At 38.1% G+C, this 21,908-nt stretch overlaps 1 protein-coding gene across 2 annotated transcripts; it reads right to left on the reverse strand.

Annotated features, from left to right (window-relative positions):
- Positions 1–396: 396 nt before the first annotated feature.
- Positions 397–20,769, reverse strand: PRMT9 (protein arginine methyltransferase 9). 2 transcript variants are annotated; one of them, XM_060778868.2, is made up of 13 exons: positions 20,520–20,769; positions 16,699–16,909; positions 16,371–16,519; positions 14,927–15,163; positions 12,687–12,854; positions 12,094–12,196; positions 10,380–10,486; positions 9,741–9,933; positions 8,005–8,188; positions 6,374–7,073; positions 5,022–5,175; positions 2,957–3,079; positions 397–1,237 (listed from the first exon to the last, which is right to left on the reverse strand). In XM_060778868.2, the coding sequence occupies exons 2-13, from the start codon at positions 16,882–16,884 to the stop codon at positions 1,022–1,024; spliced, it is 2,520 nt and encodes an 839-aa protein (XP_060634851.2). In that variant the 5' UTR covers positions 16,885–16,909; positions 20,520–20,769; the 3' UTR covers positions 397–1,021. The 2 variants fall into 2 exon arrangements, with proteins under 2 accessions (XP_060634851.2, XP_060634850.2); XM_060778867.2 differs by having other exon boundaries at positions 16,699–16,912.
- Positions 20,770–21,908: the final 1,139 nt, after the last annotated feature.

Below are 21,908 nucleotides of genomic sequence, written 5' to 3' on the forward strand. Positions count from 1 at the left end.
TGAATCTTTAATTTTGTTAACTACTTGCAACTTCTGCAGTTTGAAATTCCTTAAAAAGGGTAATAGGCTAGTGTATTCTCCAATTCAGTATGGTTAGGTAACATTTGTCCCTGGATTTTTTTTTAATCAGCTGCTCCAATACAGTTTTCCCAAACCTTTTGTTGTAACATTAGCTGATAGGTAAAATGAAGGTAAACTGCATTATGTTTCTGACATGAAATTGATTTCTTTGTGAGAACACTTCAACGAAAACTGGTTACTGAAGTAAGTCCAAATCCTCTGCTCTTTTCCTTTGTTCTCTCAAATCATTTCTGAGTGTTGCTAAACCAGAGTTACTTATTCCATTCATACGGTCTCTTAAACCAAGACATTTCCAAATCTTATATAAAACCAATCTGTATTTACAAATTTTAATAGAAGGGGTTTAAAACTTGAAACATCTCAATGTTATGGCAGAGATGAGCAAAGACATCACCTTTGGGTTTTGTTTTTGAATACAAGACACGAGGTTTACTGATAGTCCTTAAATATTTTTAGAAAGGAGCATCTTCCTTTCTTCAGGGAACAGTAGAAGCAAAATCAATAGGATATATACAGCACTCCATTGTTACTACCCAGACAATTCATTACTTTGCTGACCTTCAAAGAATAAGACTATGAATAAGTATGCAGTAGAATTCCTTCCTTAATCTTACCTTTTACAATAATTTATAAAAGTTTTCCAGAGACAGTATAAAGAATGGCAGATAAGGCTTTTCAACAATCATTAATCTGCATACACAGTTTATATTGCCAGTGATCCATGAAAATAGAGTGCTCTCTAATTCTTGTGCTTTAATTCATAGTTTTGATGAATTAAAGTTATATACATCGTTCTTGCTAAACAAGTTATGCTGATTTGTATGAGAGCTCAAAATAGACTAAACACTGGCTGTAGGCAGGATTAACAGGTATGTAAACATAACAAATTTTTGGCTTCTGTTTACACTGAAACATTAAAAATCAACTGACTGGTGGCAATTCATTGTTTTACTGTTATGCTTATATTGCTGTTGTGATACTGAACGCTGAGTACAAGCTCATCTCCTGCATGAACTTGAATCGGCTTATCTAACACAACTGCAGCTTGTTTCCAGTGAGAGAATTCGCTTGACGTATCCAAAACATGTTCTTCATCCAGATACACATGATACCAGAAGGGAATACCAGTCACTTGACCAGATTTACAAACAGCTACCTACAAAAGTAAAAAAAATAATACAAGAATTAGTATTTTTTTTTACAAAAAACCAAGTTGTTATTGTTTGACTCTGTTGAAAGAAACCACAGAAAATATGCTATTTGAGAGATTGATACCTAACATGAATGATTATTCTAGGAAGGCTGAAAGCCACAACCATTGGGATAGAGACAATCCCTTGTACCAGCTAATCAAGGCAGGAGACCAACATTCCAGATCTATTAAAAACATTGGGGTTTTTTCTCTCCCCTTCACGTTTATCTCCTTAAGAATTATTCATACAAAGATTCAGAGTACAGACAGCTTTCCACATCCACAGATTCTGTATCCACAGATTTAACCATTCATGGTTTCAAAATATTTTTTAAAAATCCAGAAAACAAACCCTGACTTCATTATTTTATATAAGGAACTATATTTTACTATGCAATCATTTATAATGAGCATCCACCAATTTTAATATTTACAGAGGATGCTGGAACCAAATCCCAGTGGATACTAAGGACCAACTGTATGTATTTCTGTCTGTGTTCATATGTTACTGCAGCCAAAACTGGTAATGGATTGCTCCTTTGACCTTCTGGGGATGATCATTCACATAAGTAGCCTACAGTGGGGCATGTTCACATTTGAAATCATGTTTTTACGGCTTTTCTTTGAAAGTTTGACTGCTGATTTCATGTTTAATTTTCTCTAGTCTAATGTCCAACTAAGTATAGTTCAATTTAAACAGTTTAAAAAGAACTGGAGTTCTGGTCTTCAGATCTGATCAACTGGTCTGAAGGAATATCCTGACGACTGTGGATTATTCTAAGAATGTGGCCTCTGAAGCACTTTAGGCCAGGGCTTCTTAAACTCTTCCACTCGCACCCCTTTCGGCCCAATAAAGTTTGACATGACTCTGGGCAAAGAGATTATAAAATAGATATAGGTATAAAAATCAAACATTTACTGATAACAAATAAGCATTTGCAAGGCTTGCTAAACAGGCTGATTTTTTTTTCCAGGACTGTAACACTGAGCTAAGGGGACCCCATTGGAGGTTGGGACCCACAATTTAAAAAGCAGGGCTCTAGACAATACTTCTGGATCATCAAATGGGAATTTAACACTTTAACCCAGCCCTCACCATAGCCGCAGCGGGGCATGTTTATTGTTTGTTTTCGCATACCGACACCTTTACTGCAAGTTTATCACAGATGAGGAGATGAAAAGTACTTATAATTATACAAAAGCCAGCATCAAGAAATTTAAACAGGAAAAGAGGCAACATGTACAGAGCCTACTACCTAAATCCTATTGGTTCACCAACTAGAATAGAAGCACTGAATCCACATAAATACATTTGTTTCAATGTATGTACAATTTTTAAAAAATATTGTTCAATATTATAACGTCTCTGGATGCAAAATCAGATGAACAATAAAAATGTAAAAAATAGAAAATATAAATTCTAGTGATTCAGTAAGTCTAAGGCAGTTGGGACAGACAATTCAAGTCAATGTTATGTGTTCTTGTATTTGATAAACAGTAAGTCTTCATCTAACTATCTTAACTGAACTAGTTAACAACATCAGTTAATAACAATGGCCTTATTCTTTTTCAAATATATCGTTCTGCTGTGGCGAAGGGACAGTTTAAAAGAATAATAGTATAATCAAAAATATCAAGCATCGTAAACAGCACTGCACACTATCTACTATTTTCTCGATTTACCTTCACTTCTCTAGTGGGGTTATTCAAATATGGGGTCATGAGATCCACTCGCAGAAGTTCCACTGACTCGCTTAAAGGCACATGTGGTAGAGTAGAGAGATCCAGAAAGACACGGAAAGGCACCTGAAATATAATGGATTATATGTCATTATTGCTTTTTGAGATTTTATTTAAAGACTTCATAAGAGTTTTCAAAAAGAGAATTAACTATGTCCCCTGCTGATCTGGGCCTTCAAAACTGATAGCACTAACCCATTCTGTGAGCAAGCAAATGCCTTGCTAAACCAGGAGTGGGGACACTGTAGTCTGTGAGCTGCCTATGCTCTCCTCCCTGCCTTCTATATGCCACACTTTCTTTTTTTTACTAAAAAAATGGCTAACATAACTACCATCTTCACTGCTTGATGTGTGTCATTGGGGTTAAGTTCGTTAAAAATTATTTACCAAAACATCTGAGTATGGTGCGTTTCAAACTATAAGGTCCTTTATTTATTTATTTATTTATTTACTGTATATAAATACCGCCTTTCCCACCCCTGGGGGGACTCAAGGTGGTTTACAACATATTAATGGCAAAAATTCAATGCCAACATACAGTAGCACAAAGAAATCATAAAAATCAATTACTACATATAACTTGGTTGTTGTATGTTTTTTTGGGCTATATGGCCATCTTCTAGAGGCATTCTCTCCTAACGTTTCGCCTCACAACCTCTGAGGATGCTAGCCATAGATGGAGGCGAAACGTCAGGAGAGAATGCCTCTAGAAGATGGCCATATAGCCCGAAAAAACATACAACAACCCAGTAATTCTGGTCGTGAAAGCCTTCGACAATACATTACTACATATAACTTTCACTTAAAATTATTAAAGCCATTAAACATAAACAAAATTTAAACATTCAAAGCATTAAAATCATCCTAGTATAAATATTAAAATCACATAATCTAAAAAAACAACAACGCTGTACACCATAGCCATTCAGATTGTCATTGTACATGTTCCTTAATTATTATTTGTACTATGTTATTTTACTAGCCAAAGGCTTGATCTCACAACCACATCTTTGTTCTCTTTTTAAAGGTCAGGAGGGAGGGCACTGATTTAATCTTGCTGGACAGGGAGTTCCAGAGCTGAGGAGCCTCCACTGAGAAGGCCCTGTCTCTCATTTCTGCCAACTGCATTTAGAACTGAGGCGGGACTGAGAGCAGAGCCTCCTCAGAAGATCTTAACCTCTGTGGTGGTTCATAGAGTGAGATGTGTTTGGACAAGTAAGCAGGGATGGAACCGTTTTGGGCTTTATAGGCTAAAGCCAGCACTCTGAATTGTGCTTAGTAGCAGACAGGCAGACAGTGGAGGTGATGTAACAGAGGGGTTGTGTGCTCCCTGTATAGAAGCAAATTACCTCCCCAACCCTTAATAGCAGCCCACAACCAGGCTACTCTACTGATGGCTCAAGGCTGCTTGATCCATTAATTATACTTCTTGTCAACAGATAATAATTTGTTAATTCAATACTATACACATCACCCTATTGACTGTCATGAGAAGAAGTTTGCAAGTTTTTCTCTGAAATCAACAAAAAAAATCCTACTTCCCATATATATCACTGTTGAAAAGCCAGAAGCTCTTATTAATGTGAAACTTAACAAATTATCTGAAAATGCAGTAACACATGAAAAAAATGAGTTAGGCCTTGATACACACTTAATGGAACTTCTAATGTTGATCACAGTCACAAATCCTACACTGCAAATTCTACATCTGAGTCTCTCCATACCACATCAAGATTTGAGTCATTTGAATTATAAAAGTTATATTGGGATTAAAAATATATATAATGCTGTCCTCTACATTTGTTTCTAGTACCATCACTAGAGTGGAATCTGCAACTGTGAAGCCTGAAGTATATTTCACCAAATAGCCCTGCAAATGCTACAAAAGATGAAGTGACCATGTCGAATGGAGGGAACTATGGTGTGTGGGATAAACCTAAAGGCAGGATAGAAACTCGTTCTATGAGAATCTTTAAAATGGAGAATGAAACTTGCGGTAATTTCATGCCTTGAACTGGTTGATAAACGGTGCAATATTGAAACCAAGTGTGGGATCTGTCCCTTGAACTGCAGTCTCAAGTATTAGTAAATTTGATTCCACGAGCATGCCAAACATCTTCACATACTGTGGGAAGATCTTGCCTCCAGAGTGAAGCAAACACCTGTATGCGGAAAATATAAACATGTAAAGTGTTAAGGCTATTTCTTCTTGCTTTCTGCAAAATAAATAGTAACTAGAATTAGGACATGGTGGACACATTTCTGAATAATATGCAGTTGATCTACAAGGGTTTAAATTCTTATTTGATTAAGCATAATAATCACAAAAAGTCTCCACTCAAATACCGTATATTCTTAAGAATGAGCTGAGTTTTTCAGCCCTTTTTTAGGCTGAAAAAGCCCTCTTCGGCTTATGCTCTAGTCAAAGTTATTTATTATTTTACTCTGTTATTATTATCTTTATTACATTTATTATTTTACTCTCTTATTAATGTTATTATTACATTTCCATTATTTTACTCTATTATTATTACATTTATTATTTTGATCTATTATTGTTAAAGGACACGTAAGCACATTTACATTGAAGAAGGTTAGAATAATGATTTAATGAGAGTTCGACATTCTTAATTTAAAGTTTTATGTAAATATTCAAAAACATTTAACCTTCTGATGCCTCAATTAATATAATTGTATTGATAGCTATTTTTATTTTGAAATTTACTCGTAGCTGCTGCATTTCCCACCCTCAGCTTATACTTGAGTCAATACGTTTCCCCAGTTTTTGGTGGTAAAATTAGGTGCCTCAGCTTATATTCGAGTATCTATATACCATATATAAAGTAAGCTGAAATAAAGAAAACAGAAAACCTGGGATGGATTTTTGTGAGAAAAAAATGGCAAAAGTTAGTCTTGATGCAGAAAACAAATTCTGGGCCTAAGCCATCCTATTTTTTTTAAATGCTATCTTCTGTGAGTGCTATTTTTGCTAGAGGCTTTGTAGCCTCGAATCTGTCAATCCTTAACTGAGGCCTTCAAAAAAAGGTTTGTTTAAAATACTTTGAATAACAAGCTTGACTGGATGTTAAGACTTAGCTTTGACCTATTTTGAGATCTGAAAGTATAGATAACCCACAACATCCTACTCTGTCCTTTTTCTTTTCTTTTTTTCGTGCCTACCGCATATAACTTCACTAGTAAGCAAAGCAGGTTCCAATACCTGTTTAGTCAGCTTTTATTTCTAAAGGGGTTTCACCAGTCACTTAAAGATTTTATAGACAAGTTGGAAAAAGTGGTCAAAATGTGTTTTTTTTTTTTAAAAAAAAAATACAGTTCAGAAGGTTTTTATTTACACATTACCTGGATATTGCTGCCTTTTCCATTACATCCTGTTGAATTAGACCAGATGTCTCTATGACATCTAAAATTATAATACTCCATAATTTGTCAGACCTAGGCCTCTGCAAAACCACACTGTCATCTTGTAAGTGGTTGAGCCAAAACTCTAATGTTTCCTTAGGAAATCTGTTAGCTTCTGAAATGAGGTTGAGAGCTGTTTGGTGCTGTTCCTTTTCAACAGAGCTGTATGTCTTCACTGACCCAAATTTGCCTGCAATTGCTGGCAAGATTGAAAATCCTTCCGACACATCCAACACATACAGAGGATCAGGAGTCACAGATTTTTTGTTTTGACCTTTTCCAAGATACATTTCATCATTTTGACTGTCCACATCCATAGAGGAAGACTGTTCTGACATACTTAATGACGACAGCACTTTGCCTATGGCAGCTTTAAAACATTCGTGATACGACAGATTGTTTAGTAAAGCAATCTCAGTAGATTCCAGCTTGCATTCCAGCCACGGTTTTTCCAGTGCACTTTCTGTCTGAAGGCTGGCCAGAGCACTGCATAGCTCAGCCTCGCTGTTCTTTTCCCTCAAGTTCCTCTCAGTATCCATCTCATCCTCAGAAGTCACAAGAGAAATCTTTTGGAGCCTTAGATAACAGTCCTGGCATGATACCTCCATTGTAACAGAATCTCCACATTTCACGGAGTAATCTTAAAATCGGAAAACAATGACAAATGAAATACGTTATTTGCTTTTAATTTGGTTTTTCATGAGTCTTTTGTATGGCTGCTTTAAAAATGACATTGCCTATATCAAAAATATGTATTGGTTGCACAGATTTTGGTACTGCTTCTGCAGCTATCTGTAAATGTAAGGAAAATAGGCCTACGTAGTTTCTTGTAGCAGTGCAAAGCTGATTCCAGGCTTGATAAAAACATCTCTATTGTGTAGCACTCTATATTGCAACACTGAAGTGTTATGACAAAACCTCTAAAACTGTGTTGTTGAATGCAAGATAACACCTCCTAAAAAGGATTCCCACAGGAAGCAGCCAGGCTTTGATGCTGCAAGGCCATTCAATGCATTCAAGTCTAACTGCAACATTCACTCTTGCCTCAAGCAGACAAGAGTTCTTTCTTCCACTCTGGACACAGATATATAAACCCCACTTGCCTAATTTCCAACAGACCTCACAACCTCTGAGGATGCCTACCATAGGTGAGGGCGAAACGTCAAGAGATTGCTTCTGGAGTTGGGCCATGCAGCCACCCAACTCTAAAACTATTTCAAAGATGCATCATCACAATAAAAACAATAAAACATAAAGTGGGATTAACTGCATCAGCACATTTTCCCCATAAAACTAACATGAAATGTTATCAGATACCGTCAATCATAGTTTTCATTTAACCAATTAATGCTAACCAATCTTGGGTGGCATTGCCTGTTATTGCTCAAGTAACTTTGTTTGCAAATGTGACCGGTAATACCATACCATCAAATAACACTCACACAACACATTTGTTCTATTGGGGACCATCACGTTTTATATTCATTTGGATAGTAAGAATGGTAAAAAAATGGCTACATTATTTAAATAAAATATTTTTTAATTGTATTGAAAAAAAATTTCTGACATACCAAGGAGACCTTGTACCGGGTAAACAGCCTGTTCCCAACAGGTTTCATCCTTTGGACTTGTAGAAAGCATGTGTTCATCATCAAGTTGCAGTGTAAACCACACCACAATGGCATCTAAGATTCCTCTTTCAATTACAGGCATGTGGATCTTGGTTGGTTTCCTAATGGCAAAGCTTTTCAGCTCCTGTTCAAGAATGAAATCAAAAATGATAGTTGCTTCTATTCACCACCCTCCTCTTTTATTTGCTGGGTACTACAATTCTGATTTCACTTTATATGAAATTGGTTTATGAGCTGACTCAAATAGGAAAATGTATCAAATTGAAATGGCTGCAAAACACAAGATCCTTCCATTTGTATTAATATGCAGCTTAATGGTGTACGGATGTCAAACACAAAACAGTGATCAAACACAGAGTCAAGATTTATGTTTCAGTGGTTGTATCCTCCTGTTCTCTCCTTTCAATATTTCCCAAGATAACTTCTGACTCTCTATCTAGGAGAGTTATCTGGAAAGTAAGGTTACAAGATTTTTTTAAAATACAAAGAAGATATATATTTTAATAAAACTTACATGATTGTAGCATAGGTATTACATTATTTTTCCACACAATCACCATTCAGTTCAATACATTTTGTCATCCGTGGGATGAATTTTTGATGCCTGTGTCATAGAAGTTTCCCTCTACCTTTTTCAGCTAGTTCGTCACTTCGTTTTTCACCTCCTCATCATCAGAAAAATGTTTTCCACCAAGGTGTTCCTTCAATGTAGTGAACAGATGATAGCCACTGGGCAGTAGATCAGGGCTGTGAGAGGGGTGGCTTAAAACATCCCAACCAAATGAAGTCAACAGCTCTTGTGTTGCATGAGCCGTGTGTGTCGTGCACATTGTCATGAAGGAGACAGACTCCTGCCATTAGCATCCCACGATGTTTGTTTTGGATGGGTCTGCGAAGTTTCTTCATGGTCCATACCCATTTTGTCACATGCTGTCTTGACACTACGTCCTCTCCATAAACTGAAACGATTTCGCGATGAAACACAACGGCATTCATGCCCTTAGCATTTTGGTAGCGTATTACAGTGCAAACGTCACACTTGGAGGGAAACGGAATGAGGATGCTCATCTCTAACCTTCACCACAACACCAGTCAATGAGCTACTGATGACTGGCACTGCTCATTCACTTCCATGGCTTCCCACTACACGGCAGTGATACCAACTTCCTCTGAGAGCAAGAGCTACGTGCCTTGTAACCTTACTTTCTGGAGAACCCTCGTACTTCTTACTAGCAGGACATCCTTTCTGAATCCAATGATGCTTCAAAACCATCACAAGATTTTTGGTACAGAAATATGTAAAAAAGGCATCTAATATAAAGTATTCTCAACATACTGTGGAAGAACTACATTACAGTTTCTATTTACTCAAGCTATTAATCTTAGGTATCAAATCAGGTGAAGGGGAACTGAGATTTATTGATTTGATACCAAAAAAAATCCTGCATAGACAAAAGGCCTAGAGTAATTTTACCTATGTCAATGAAATACGCTAGGTATGAATGTTGACTAATATATATTGATAAAAGTTATCTCAGTCAACATTACAAACAGTACACATGTACATGCAACAAAAATAATTTTCCTATTTTTACAGAAATTATCTTTGTGATCAGCATTATTTAAAAACAAACATCTGTCCCAATTTTCCTTGCTGTGAATGAACAAAGAGTTACCTGCAGATCGTTAAAGTTGACTGTCAAAACTTGGAAATGTTTTGTGAGGGTCTTATAGCCACCAGGAACTCTGCTGAGTTTTTCCGTGGTGTAAGGTTCAAGGATTTCATCTGAGCCCAGAGATGTATATGTTGGACTGTGGAAGAATAATGTTTCTGGCAAGCAGACTCCAGCAATTTCTTTTATGCCCACCCTGGAAAAAAGTAGGATTGGGTAAAAATCAGGTTTGAAAAAACAAAAATCATGCATGATAAGCTGATTTAGTTCCCAGCTAACTACTTATCACTGGAATATCAAAGAAAGATTTTTGAGACTTAGTTTTTAAAATCTGCCTAGTTGTAGAATATATCCTTTTTTCTCAGTAATAACCAGGGCAGTTTACAAGAGAAATACCTTGGACTAATACCATTTTGGCAAAAGGTAATTCATATTTATAAATTTCAGTATTGAGAGATCAATGTTTCTGTCAGTGCCATATATGCTTCCATATAGTGATATTCCATTCAGACCTACAAATTGTGATTGTTGAATCAAAGCCCTAAATAGGATACGAAAATGCTTCTTTCAAAAATGGGACAACCTCTTTCCTTCTACAGCTTAAACCATTTTACCCAATGTATGTTAATAGTTCAAGAATACCTATGATGTCTCCGGATCTCTTTGCATTCCACTGCCATGCCCCATATAGTAGCTCCTGCTGGTATAACTTTACCATATTTTTCAGAATCACCTCTGCAATCCATAGGCTGCAAAACAAACAAAGATATATAATTTTTCAACAAGACCATCTTTACTGTTCACACATTGAGGAATATGTTGATTAAACTAACAGAGTGCCCCAAACTAAAGTCTTAATTCTATTCTTTTCGATATTGCTTAATGAGGTGTATCCAATGAGAGATTGTTGTCTATACCTAGCCAAATCTGGGCCTAGCACATACCTTGGTTTGCTGTAAAAAAAGTAAGATTCTACTGTGTAGTATATAAAGTACTTAGCATTATTTTTATGCACACGTTATATAGAATATCATCAATACCATGTCATTTTTTATTTTTAGAGATGATGTTTGTGGGTCTGCAAGTGAGATTCAAGAGATTCTGGAAATTGTTAGAATGGGAGAAACCTATGCATTAGTGTATTTTCTCTTCAACTACTGAAGTGTGTATCTTGCTACTCTTATTATATAAGCCAACCAGTATTTTTCATCAGATACAGTTTTAGGTGATTCTTATAGTTTTTTTTGCACTGAATTCAGATCTGTGTTTATTTTTTCTCTATCATGTGTAATTTTTGCATCAAATATTAATGTATTTATGCACCGATATCAATTTGATTCTATTAATATCCGTGTGTAAATGCATTAATTAGATTAGCCTCATTGCAAAAACTACACGTGATATAGAAAAAATAAACACAGATCTGAATTCAGTGCAAAAAAAAACTCTATAGGAATGACCTAAAATTATATCTGATGAAAAATACTTGTTGGTTTGTGGTTAATTAGATTCTACTGATATCAGTGCATAAATGCATGAATTATGACATTAGCCTCATCACAAAAATGACATGCGATAGAAAAAAAAATAAACACAGATTTGAATTCAACACAGAAAACTGTAAGAATGACCTAAACTAGCTGATGAAAAATACTTGTTAGCTTGTATTACACTAATATGTGAAATGTGCAAACGTTAGAGTAGTCCGCTGTAATTTACCATTCGTCATATTTTAAAAAGTTGACGTGATGGGAAAAAAATAAAGACAAATTTAAAATCAGAATTAAAAATGATTTAAACTGTGCTACTCTCATTTCTGATTTTGATTTTATTGGCTTGTGTTATTTGTCTTAGTGCCAAAAGAAGTCACCTCCATAGTTCTGTGGCATTTTCTTCTGTCAGGAAAAGAGCATTGCAATGCTGGATAGATGATTCCGATTGCAAAGCAAGTTAAACATAGATCCAAAAAATGAAGACTAGAATGGAGAGTAAAACTTGCAGTGAACAAGAGGAGTGCAATCAAAACTTTACTATTGCCAAAGATTACAATTATATGGTTTGGCTTTGCTTTATCTAGGAAGACTTTTAAATGTTCTTTCCCATGTAGATCTGTTACACTGCATGGGAAGATTCGAACGCCAACTGACAATGTAACATGGAAGGCTTGTATATGAATGAGTGTTGTTTATGCTTCACATTTCCAGTGCACTGTTTATATATCAGCTTTTATAATGTGATACAACACAGACCACAGTCAATTACTTCATTTTTTGTTTGCAACCCTCAGATATAAAGCACCATCTCCATATAAGCCACAATGCAAAGGAATTTAGATATTGTAAACTCAGATATTTACCTTTGGTGGTAAAAGCAAATACTCCCAAGCATGGATCAAGCTTTCCACAATTCCTTCTCCAAATAAACCAGAATCTACTGTTTCAGTGATAACCAGAGAAACTCTGGTGCAGGTATAAAAAGAGAACAGTAATTCAGCAGATCACTCAAAGCTATTCTGTTCAATGATAAAAGGAAGCAAGTCAGAAATTCAACATTAACAGTATTCTGTTGTCAGGCAGTCTGACTCTATCTGGGCTTGAACTACTTCCAAGCAACCCTTTCTAAACCAGCTATCAATTCCCCAGTACCAAATTAGAAAGTTATGTTCAAATTTGCCAGCAAAGTTTTGAAACAGCTCTTTAAAGCTGAGTTTCTTAGACTTTTCCCACTTACAACCCCTTTCTGTCCCAGAATTTTTATGTGACCCTGAGTATGAATGTATAAAAATAAAAATCTGCATTTGCAAGGGTTGCTAAAAAGGGGAACATTTGTTGCCTACTTTTCCAGTTCAACTGTTGAAAATTAGACAAAAATAGTCAAAGTGTTAAAAATCAATGAACAAACAATAAAATCATTAATTTAAACATTTGTAGTAATATATTAAAAACTAACCTTTCCGGCATATGTGTTGGAATTTCAATATCCTGGGATTTCATATGAAGAAGTTTGATTTGTCCATTGAAACTATTTGCAGTTAACACTTCAGAAGCCAATTCATACATGGTCTTCGACAATTCACAAGCATAGACAGAAGATGCTCCAGCTTTTTTAGCAAACATGCTAAAAAATTAGAAGATAACCAACAGAAATTGTTTTTAAAATCTGTGTAATTTCTGGCAAATTTGTTTAAAATGTAATTAATTCCCAAAACTTGCAATTGAAATAGATCCTTTTTGAGCTGGAACTAACTAGCTGCAATTGTAAGCATTCATAAGACTCTGTTTCATAACGAAAACACATATTATTGCTGCAGAATGAGGTTTATTTGATGGTAAAAGCTTCAGAAAATTTCACTAAACGAGATGGTAAATCAGTAATAAGATTCTACATAACTATATGTAAAATGATGCATATTGGAACAAAAAAATCCTTACTTTACATATATACAAATAATAGTGGTTCCCAACCTTTTTTTCACCAGGGACGACTCTCCAACGTTAGTACCAAAAGGGTTACGTATCACTTTTTGGTCAACTTTAGATTTGGTTTGGTTACTTGGGATGCCGATCCAGAAAATTACTTTGGATAGGCCACATCAGCTCTAGTTTCTGATATAGAACATAAGCCATGCAGTAATCGCCATCTGCTCGCCCACACATAACCATATTTAATAAGCCTTGGCACTATAAGAGGGTTTCACGAGACCAGTTGATCTTGTTGCAATGGTGTAGTAATGGTGAGACCATGGACCATATTTTAGTTCTTGGGGACCACTGGTGGTCCATGGACCACAGGTTGGGAACCACTGACATACAGGGAGCATACAACCCCCCTGTTGCGTCAGCTCCACTGGCTATCGATTTGCTACCGGGCTCGATTCAAAGTGCCGGCGTTGACCTTTAAAGCCCTAAACGGTTCCGGCCCAAGCTACCTATCCGACCGCATCTCGGCCCATGAACCCACCAGGACTTTGAGATCTTCCGGGGAGGCCCTGCTCTCGATCCCGCCAGCTTCGCAAGCACGGCTGGTGGGGACGAGATAGGGCCTTCTCGGTGGTGGCTCCCTGGCTGTGGAACGCCCTTCCTACAGATATTAGATTAGCACCATCTCTAATGGTATTCCGCAAAAAAGTAAAGACCTGGTTATTTGCGCAGGCGTTCGAATAATTAGTGCAATGATTGGTGATGACATAGGAATGGAACAATGGATGACGAATCTGGATCGTGTTTTTAGTGATGAGACGCTAGTGAATGGTTATTATAGTAATTGTGTATTAACTGTGTATTAGATTAGGTCGTTAATTGTTTTTATATTGGTGCATTGAATTTTTGCTGTTTTTGTGTGTTGTGAACCGCGGTGAGTCGCCTCCGGGCTGAGAACTGCGGTATAGAAGCAAAGTAAATAAATAATAAATAAATATAGCATTTGAGGTGGCAGTAAATGACCAAGAAAGGGAGTTATGATAGAAAATGTCAATGAAATTATCAACCATGTATGCAGCTACTGTAGCAAAGGTGAACTCCAAATTTGGCATCATTAGTGAAGAAGTTTAAAATAGAACTACCAATATCATGCTGTTTTTATACACACCCATTGTGTGATCACATTTGGACCACTGTGTAGGATTCCAGATGTTTCACTAAAAAGGGGTGTTTGCCAGCAAGAAAAGATGCAAAAACTGTTAATCGAAATGCTCAAGGAACTGGAGTAGCTTCCTTATCAGAGAATATTAAAATAATTAAGACTGTTCAGATTGGGGGAAAAGTGTAAAAGGAAATGTAAGGTAAAGAAAAATTAGTCATTGTGAGATGGTAATTATTTTCTCTCGCTTTCATAATACTAACATTCAAAAACATGAAAGTGGGAGATTCAAGATAACCCACAGGAAGTACTTTTCCACATAGCACACAGTGGAATTATGGAACCTACTTCTACAAGATGTAGTGATGTAGAAATCATGGCACGACACATTTGACTTGATATCTCCAGTTACAAAGGATCCGATTACAAGCTTAAATCAATTGAGAACTAACCCCTCACTGAGTTCAATGAAAGTTATTTCCTGAGGATTTCCCAACAAAGTAGAGGCAATAAAAGAACAGTTTGTAAATCTGTTCAAAAGCAGATAAATATTTAAGATCTTCATGAGTACAGATAAACATATTAAAATCAACTATGAAGTTACAACAGACCTGAGAATTCCTGTTCCTGTCCCAATATCAAGAACACTTCTGCATCCAGAATGGACTGCCTTCTGGATTGCACTTTGATAAAGCAAATTCCTGTTGGAGTCATTGAGCATAATGAAGTGCCATCGTTCTACCACCCAGTTGGCAACACGGTAAAAATTCTCCTTTGCATCTGGAAAGTCAGGGTTTAATTTCACAGCTTTATAGAAATATGCAGCTGCTTCGTCTCGAAAACCCATTCTAATAGGGGAGAAAAAGAGAATCAACATAAAGTTTTAAGTTAGAATGTAAATCCCTGAGCAATAAAATATCAGCAAACATCTATATTTGATGGAGGCATAAAGTTAGAACTGCGTAAGAGGATAATTTTGGTCACGGACACATTTGAGTCGCAATCAAACCTGAGCTGAATTGTGTAAATGACTGAAGTTTATTATGAGGGCATAATGCAAGTTATCACATATCTGATCAAAACCTCAAAAAAAATTGACTGCTGCCAGATCACAGATTTGTAATGGATTTTTGAGATGCCTTATGGTCCATGTGGAACCTGGAATATGGATCAAGAAATATAGTGGAAATCTACACAAAGAACTGTCAAGAGAATAGATTTAAAGACCAAGTGAATGCATACATTGAACATTAAATAGAAATTAAATAAAAATAAAAATACTACAAAAAACATTATTTGTGATACGACTAGTGGAAATCTGAGCACTTAAAATTGAGTCTGGTAAGTTTAAATTAGTTTTAAATTAGATTTTGGATTACTTTCACAAAATCTTTTAATTCTGAACTTTACTGAGTAACTACATTGTAGGTATCTGTGGGTTTAAAACTAACAATACATATTCAATTAAATACTTTGCAAAGTACAGGCAGTTCGCAAGTTACAAACAAGATAGGTTCTGTAGGTTTGTTCTTAAGATGAATTTGTATGTAAGTCAGAACAGGAACATTTTTATTTATTTATTTATTTATTTGCTTCATTTTTATACCGCATTTTTCAGCCCTTAGCAGGCGACTCAATGCGGTTTTTAAGTGTAACCCCAGCCATATATGGGTGGGGTGGGGGGCATACATGCACAGGGAAGGGTTAACACCCCTGTGGTGTTTGTTTTGCTGTCTGTTCCCCTGTTCAGAAGATTTCACTTCACTTTCTGTCCCTGTGAAGATTGCATTTTGAAAAAAAAAGGCTTATCATGGAAACAAAGACCATTAGTTAAGTTACAGTGGAGACACCTTTTCCCATGATAACACTTTCAGGAGTGAATTTCCTTTCTGAGTGGTAGATTTCTCTCACATCCTGTTGTCTCACCCCCGTTCTTAACTATGACTCATTTGTAAGTTGGGTGTTTGTAACTCGGAGACTGCCTGGAATTCAAAGGATTTGGAATCACTGGGTTGGAAGATGTACTCAAAATACAATATAAAGTTAACTACGAACCTGAAGAGATGCTCCCCCATGCTGTTGCATATGACTTCATCATTGGGAAACAATTCCAGGGCATGCTCATAGCAAGCAAATAAATCTTTAACACGAGCCAGAGAATCCAGTTCTTCTGCCCATTTAAAAAGGGCAAACTGAAATGTTTCCTAAAGGAAATGGATAATTATACATAAGTTGAGGGAATCTGTTTGTTTTTCTTTTTACAATGCAAAAGCTGTAATACCCACAATGCACTGTATGTACATAATTTTCTGTGTATTTTATAGATTCCATGAGACAAGAACTGTATATACCTATGGAAGGAGGGGTTAAAAGAATTCCTTACCTTGACCTCATTTTTAAGTTCAGGAGCCAGATTTAATACCAAGAGATAGTGAGCATATGCAGTTCCAAAATCTTGATTCTCCATACAATGCTGAGCACTTTGTAGTGATCTGGAGACTAATTCACGCCTTCCAGTTTCTTGGCCAACTTTATGTCTATGCCGAGATTTCCTTTTAGAGTTGGGCATTTTGAATTAACTCTGTGCCTTTCCCCTACTTTAACAAAAATATAGGGTAATGGGAAACCTATGTATGAAATGATTGCATAAACACTTAACCATTGATTAGAATTCAATCACACATACACACACATATATCCACATATGCAAGAGACACTTCTTACAAACCAACTCTTTAACTTTAGACTGATTTTAACTTTTCATGTTTAATAATATGGAAAGTTTTTAAGGATTATTGAACATCTAATACTAATAGTTACATTTTTAAATTATTTGTATGTATATTCTTAATATTATGTGAGCCGTCTTGGGTCTGTCCTGGAGAAAGGTGGCATAGAAATAATAAATAAATGGGTTGTAGGTTTTTCGGGTTATATGGCCATGTTCTAGAAAATGGCCATATAGCCCGAAAAACTTACAACCCAGTAATTCGAGCCATGAAAGCCTTCGACAATACAATAAATGAATGAATAAATAAAAATAATTCTTCAAATTCAGCAAAGCAGTTAAAGGAGCAGAATCTAGATTTATCTACATTGCTTTGGCTGCAAATTGATTTCAAATAATGTGAATGAAGTTACTAGAAGATTGCATTACATATTCACAATATGAATGTCATATATCGGAGAATCTTAACTACAGGACTTTAAAAAGGCATACTTTCAAGATACATTTGAAAGGCAGCTATCATAGATCCAAAGGGAGAATGTTCTATTGTCAGGTAATAAGGCAATTATATTCCTCATTCCTATCATGGTTTTCCTATCAGCACTTTCATAGAAGATTTAAAAATGTGCAGCAACCTCTGGAAGGAAATGTTTTGGACTTTTAAGTCCCACAATACCGGCTGTTAGGAATTGTGGGAGTTAAAGTCCAAAACACCTGGAGGGCTGGAAGTTTGCCCATGCCTGGTATAGATGCACCCTCTCCCACTGCAAGTCCCATCAGTCCCTTCCCAAGTTAGGAGGGATGATGGGAGGTACAGTCGAAAAGCATCCAGAAGATAACAGACTCATAATAGATACTAGAGTCGGAAGAGACCTCCAAGGGCAATTTAGTCCAAGCCCTTGCCATGGTGCAGCAAAAGTCAAAGCACTCTTGACAGATGACCTGCTTAAAAGCCTCCAGAGAAGGAGACACCACCACATTACTCGGCAATGAATTATTCCACTATATAATAGCTCAGGCTTGGGTCAACTCGGGCCCTCCAGGTGTTTTGGGCTTCAACTCCCACAAGAGCAGTACGTGTGAAAAAGATCTTGGGGTCCTCGTGGACAACAAATTAAACATGAGCCAACAATGTTGTGCTGTCGCACGCTGGGCCTGTGCATTAGACTGTACACAGGACATAAATTCTCTGTGCCCAACGGGACGCCGGGGCTGCCTCAGAATAAAGGCCCTTAGATTCCCCCAAACAGAGTCTTTAGAATGCTTAAAGTAAGTCCAACAAAGTTCTTTTATTAAGGAACAAACAGGTACTTTAACGGTTTTCTTTACAGTCTATAGGCTCTTTCAATCTTGTCCACTAGGAACAGGCACTGTCTTCTTAACTGTAACTAACTGATGGGGAAATCCTAGCTTCTAATCTGGGCAGTCTGTACTTGCCTCTGTTGACGTGGAGCCCCTGCACCCGGTACCAACTGTGTCTGGTTTCCGCGAGTGACCCTTGCCTCAACAGAGCTTTGTAGATCTCCAGGGAAAAAGAAGGAGTTCAGGTTGCTGTGATGGCTGGCTGTATGTCTCAGCCAAGCTGTGGCTGTATGTCTCCTGGCCAAGCCGTAGGGCTGTATAACCCCGGCCAAGCTGTAAAAGACGAAGCTTTTCTACAGGAGCCACTTCGTTCTATGTCCTGTGCGAAAGGCTTCTCTGTGAGAACTAACTCAAAATGGCTTTGTTCCCTCCAAAACTCAAAAAGGGGCGGGATCAGGGAACCTAACTATAACTGGCAGGTGGCTTACCCTATAAATGCAAATTATAACAGGAAACCCCCTGCTACAAAATCCCAAGCATGGGATTGCACACAAACATGCAAACACAGCAAATAAATCTGGAGCTCCTGGAACAGCTGTTCCAGAACAAATGTGATGCGGCGGCAAAAAAAGCCAATGGGATTTTGGCCTGCATCAATAGGAGTATAGCGTCTAGATCAGGGGTCCTCAAGCTTTTTAAACAGAGGGTCAGGTCACAGTCCCCCAAACTGTTGGAGGGCTGGATTATAATTTGAAAAATATATATGAATGAATTCCTATGCACACTGCACATATCTTATTTGTAGTGCAAAAAAACACTTAAAAACAATACAATAACTAAAATGAAGAACAATTTAAACAAATATAAACTTATTAGTATTTCAATGGGAAGTGTGGACCCACTTTTGGCTGATGAGATAGGGTTATTGTTATTATTGTGTGCTTTCAAGTCATTTCAAACTTAGGTTGACCCTGAGCAAGGGCTGGGTAAATGACCTTGGAGGGCTGTATTCGGCCGCCAGGCCTTAGTTTGAGGACCCCAGGTCCTCATGCTACCCCTCTATTCTGCCTTGGTTAGACCACACCTGGAATATTGTGTCCAATTCTGGGCACCACAGCTGAAGAGAGATATTGACAAGCTAGAATGTGTGCAGAGGAGGGTGACTAAAATGATCAAGGGCCTGGAGAACAAGCCCTATAAGGAGCGGCTTAAGGAGCTGGGCTTGTATAGCCTGAAGAAGAGAAGGCTGAGAGGAGACATGATAGCCAAGTATAAATACGTGAGAGGAAGTCATAGGGAGGAGGGAGCAAGCTTGTTTTCTGATGCCCTGGAGACTAAAATGATAAAGGGTCTGGAGAACAAGCCCTATGAGGAACAGCTTAAAGAGCTGGGCTTGTTTAGCCTGAAGAAGAGAAGGCTGAGAGGAGACATGATAGCCATGTATAAATACGTGAGAGGAAGTCATAGGGAGGAGGGAGCAAGCTTGTTTTCTGCTGCCCTGGAGACTAAAATGATCAAGGGTCTGGAGAACAAGCCCTATGAGGAGCGGCTTAAAGAGCTGGGCTTCTATAGCCTGAAGAAGAGAAGGCTGAGAGGAGACATGATAGCCATGTATAAATACGTGAGAGGAAATCATAGGGAGGAGGGAGCAAGCTTGTTTTCTGCTGCCCTGGAGACTAGGATGCGGAACAATGGCTTCTAACTACAATAAAGGAGATTCCATCTGAACATTAGGAAGAACTTCCAGTGAGAGCTGTTCAGCTGTGGAACTCTCTACCCTGGAGTCTGGTGGAGGCTCCTTCTTTGGAAGCTTTTAAACAGAGGCTGGATGGCCATCTGTCCGGAGTGCTTTGAATGCAATTTTCCTACTTCTTGGCAGGGGGTTGGACTGCTTGACCTCAAGGTCTCTTCCAACTCTAGGATTCTAATTCCTAACAGGCCAGGCACTTTCCTTTTCCTCCTCAGCTGCTTAAGCTGGGGAAAGGGCCTGGCTTGTTAGGAATAGTGGGAGTTAAGAGTCCAAAATACCTAGAGGGCCCAAGTTGACCAATGCCTGTAATAGCTCTTACCATTAATGTTTCATAATGTTTTCTTGGAATCTCTAATCCTTTTAGTGATCCCTAATGTTGTGTAGACTCGAATCCTTTTGTAGTCCAGCTTTCTCGCATACTCACCAAACCCCTCAATGCCTGGTTGTGTGTGGAGACAGTGATGGGAAGTAAAAAGGGAGATTCAATGACGACGGCCTCGCCTTCGCTGTGGTTTGACCCGTTTCCGTCCCCCGTGAGAGGCTGAGGAGGAGAAAGAGGCCTCTGCTCTCTCTCTCAGGGAATTCTCCAAAGCCGGCCCCACTCTCCTGAGGGAAGGCGAGGAAGCACAGCAGCAGTGTTTACCTCATGGCGACGATGGAGGAGGAGACGGATGGGGAGGAGCCCGAGGAAAAGGGAGGAGCAAGGCGATGCCATTCGCTCCCAGGCCTCACTGCACTCCTTCTCTTCCCGCCCAGACTGTGGCCAGGCAGGCTGGCTGTTAGGAATGGTGGGAGTTGAACTCCAAAACACCTGAGCTTTGCCTATTCCTGGTATTAAAGCGAAGGCAAACTGCATTCATTCTACAGCCCTATTATTTTTTTATTTTGTGTCAGAAGCATTGCATACATAAATAAGTTTAAAAACTGATAAAGGAGCTACATAATTTTAGACCAAAAACGGGCAACAGTGACCGCATTGTCTGTAGCTTTCAACAGTTCTTACAACAGTTATCAAATATTCTAAGATCTACAGCAGTGGTTCTCAACCTTCCTAATGCTGCGACCCCTTAATACAGTTCCTCATGGTGTGGTGACCCCCCAACTAAAAAAAAATATTTTTTTGTTGCTACTTGTGGGGTAGGAGGGAGGGATTGATTTTGACATTTGGGATTTATAGTTCACCTACAATCAAAGAGCATTCTGAACTCTACCAGCGATGGAATTGAACCAAACCTGGCACACAGAACTCCCATGACCAACAGAAAATACTGGAAGGGTTTGGTGGGCATTGTACTTGCGTTTGGGAATTGTAGTTCACTTACATCCAGAGAGCACTGTGGACTCAAACAATGATGGATCTCAACCAAAATATGTCCACATGTCAACACTAGTGAAATTTGGGGAAAATAGACTTGACATGTGGGACTTGTAGTTGCTGGGATGTATAGTTCACCTACAATCAAAGAGTACTCTGAACCCCACCAATGGTAGAATTGGGCCAAACTTCCCACACAGAGACCCCCATGACCAACAGAAAATACTGTGTTTTCTGATGGTCTTCGGCAACCCTTCTGACACCCCCTCGCAACCCCTCCAGGGGTCCTGACCCCCAGGTTGAGAAATGCTGATCTACAGAGACACTCGCTGGAACTCTTCAGCAAGCGAGAGTCCTAAAGTGGCAGGCTCAAACCCAGAACCTCAACCAGTGGCTGATACCAAATGAGAGCCCCCCCCCCCCCCCCGGCACACAGAAAACTTGGCGACTAGGAAGGCGCTGAACAGACTGTGCTCTGGCACCACAAGATGCAGAGCC

Source organism: Anolis sagrei, chromosome 5 (genome assembly GCF_037176765.1).
Source record: "Anolis sagrei isolate rAnoSag1 chromosome 5, rAnoSag1.mat, whole genome shotgun sequence".
Taxonomy (NCBI): domain Eukaryota; kingdom Metazoa; phylum Chordata; class Lepidosauria; order Squamata; family Dactyloidae; genus Anolis; species Anolis sagrei.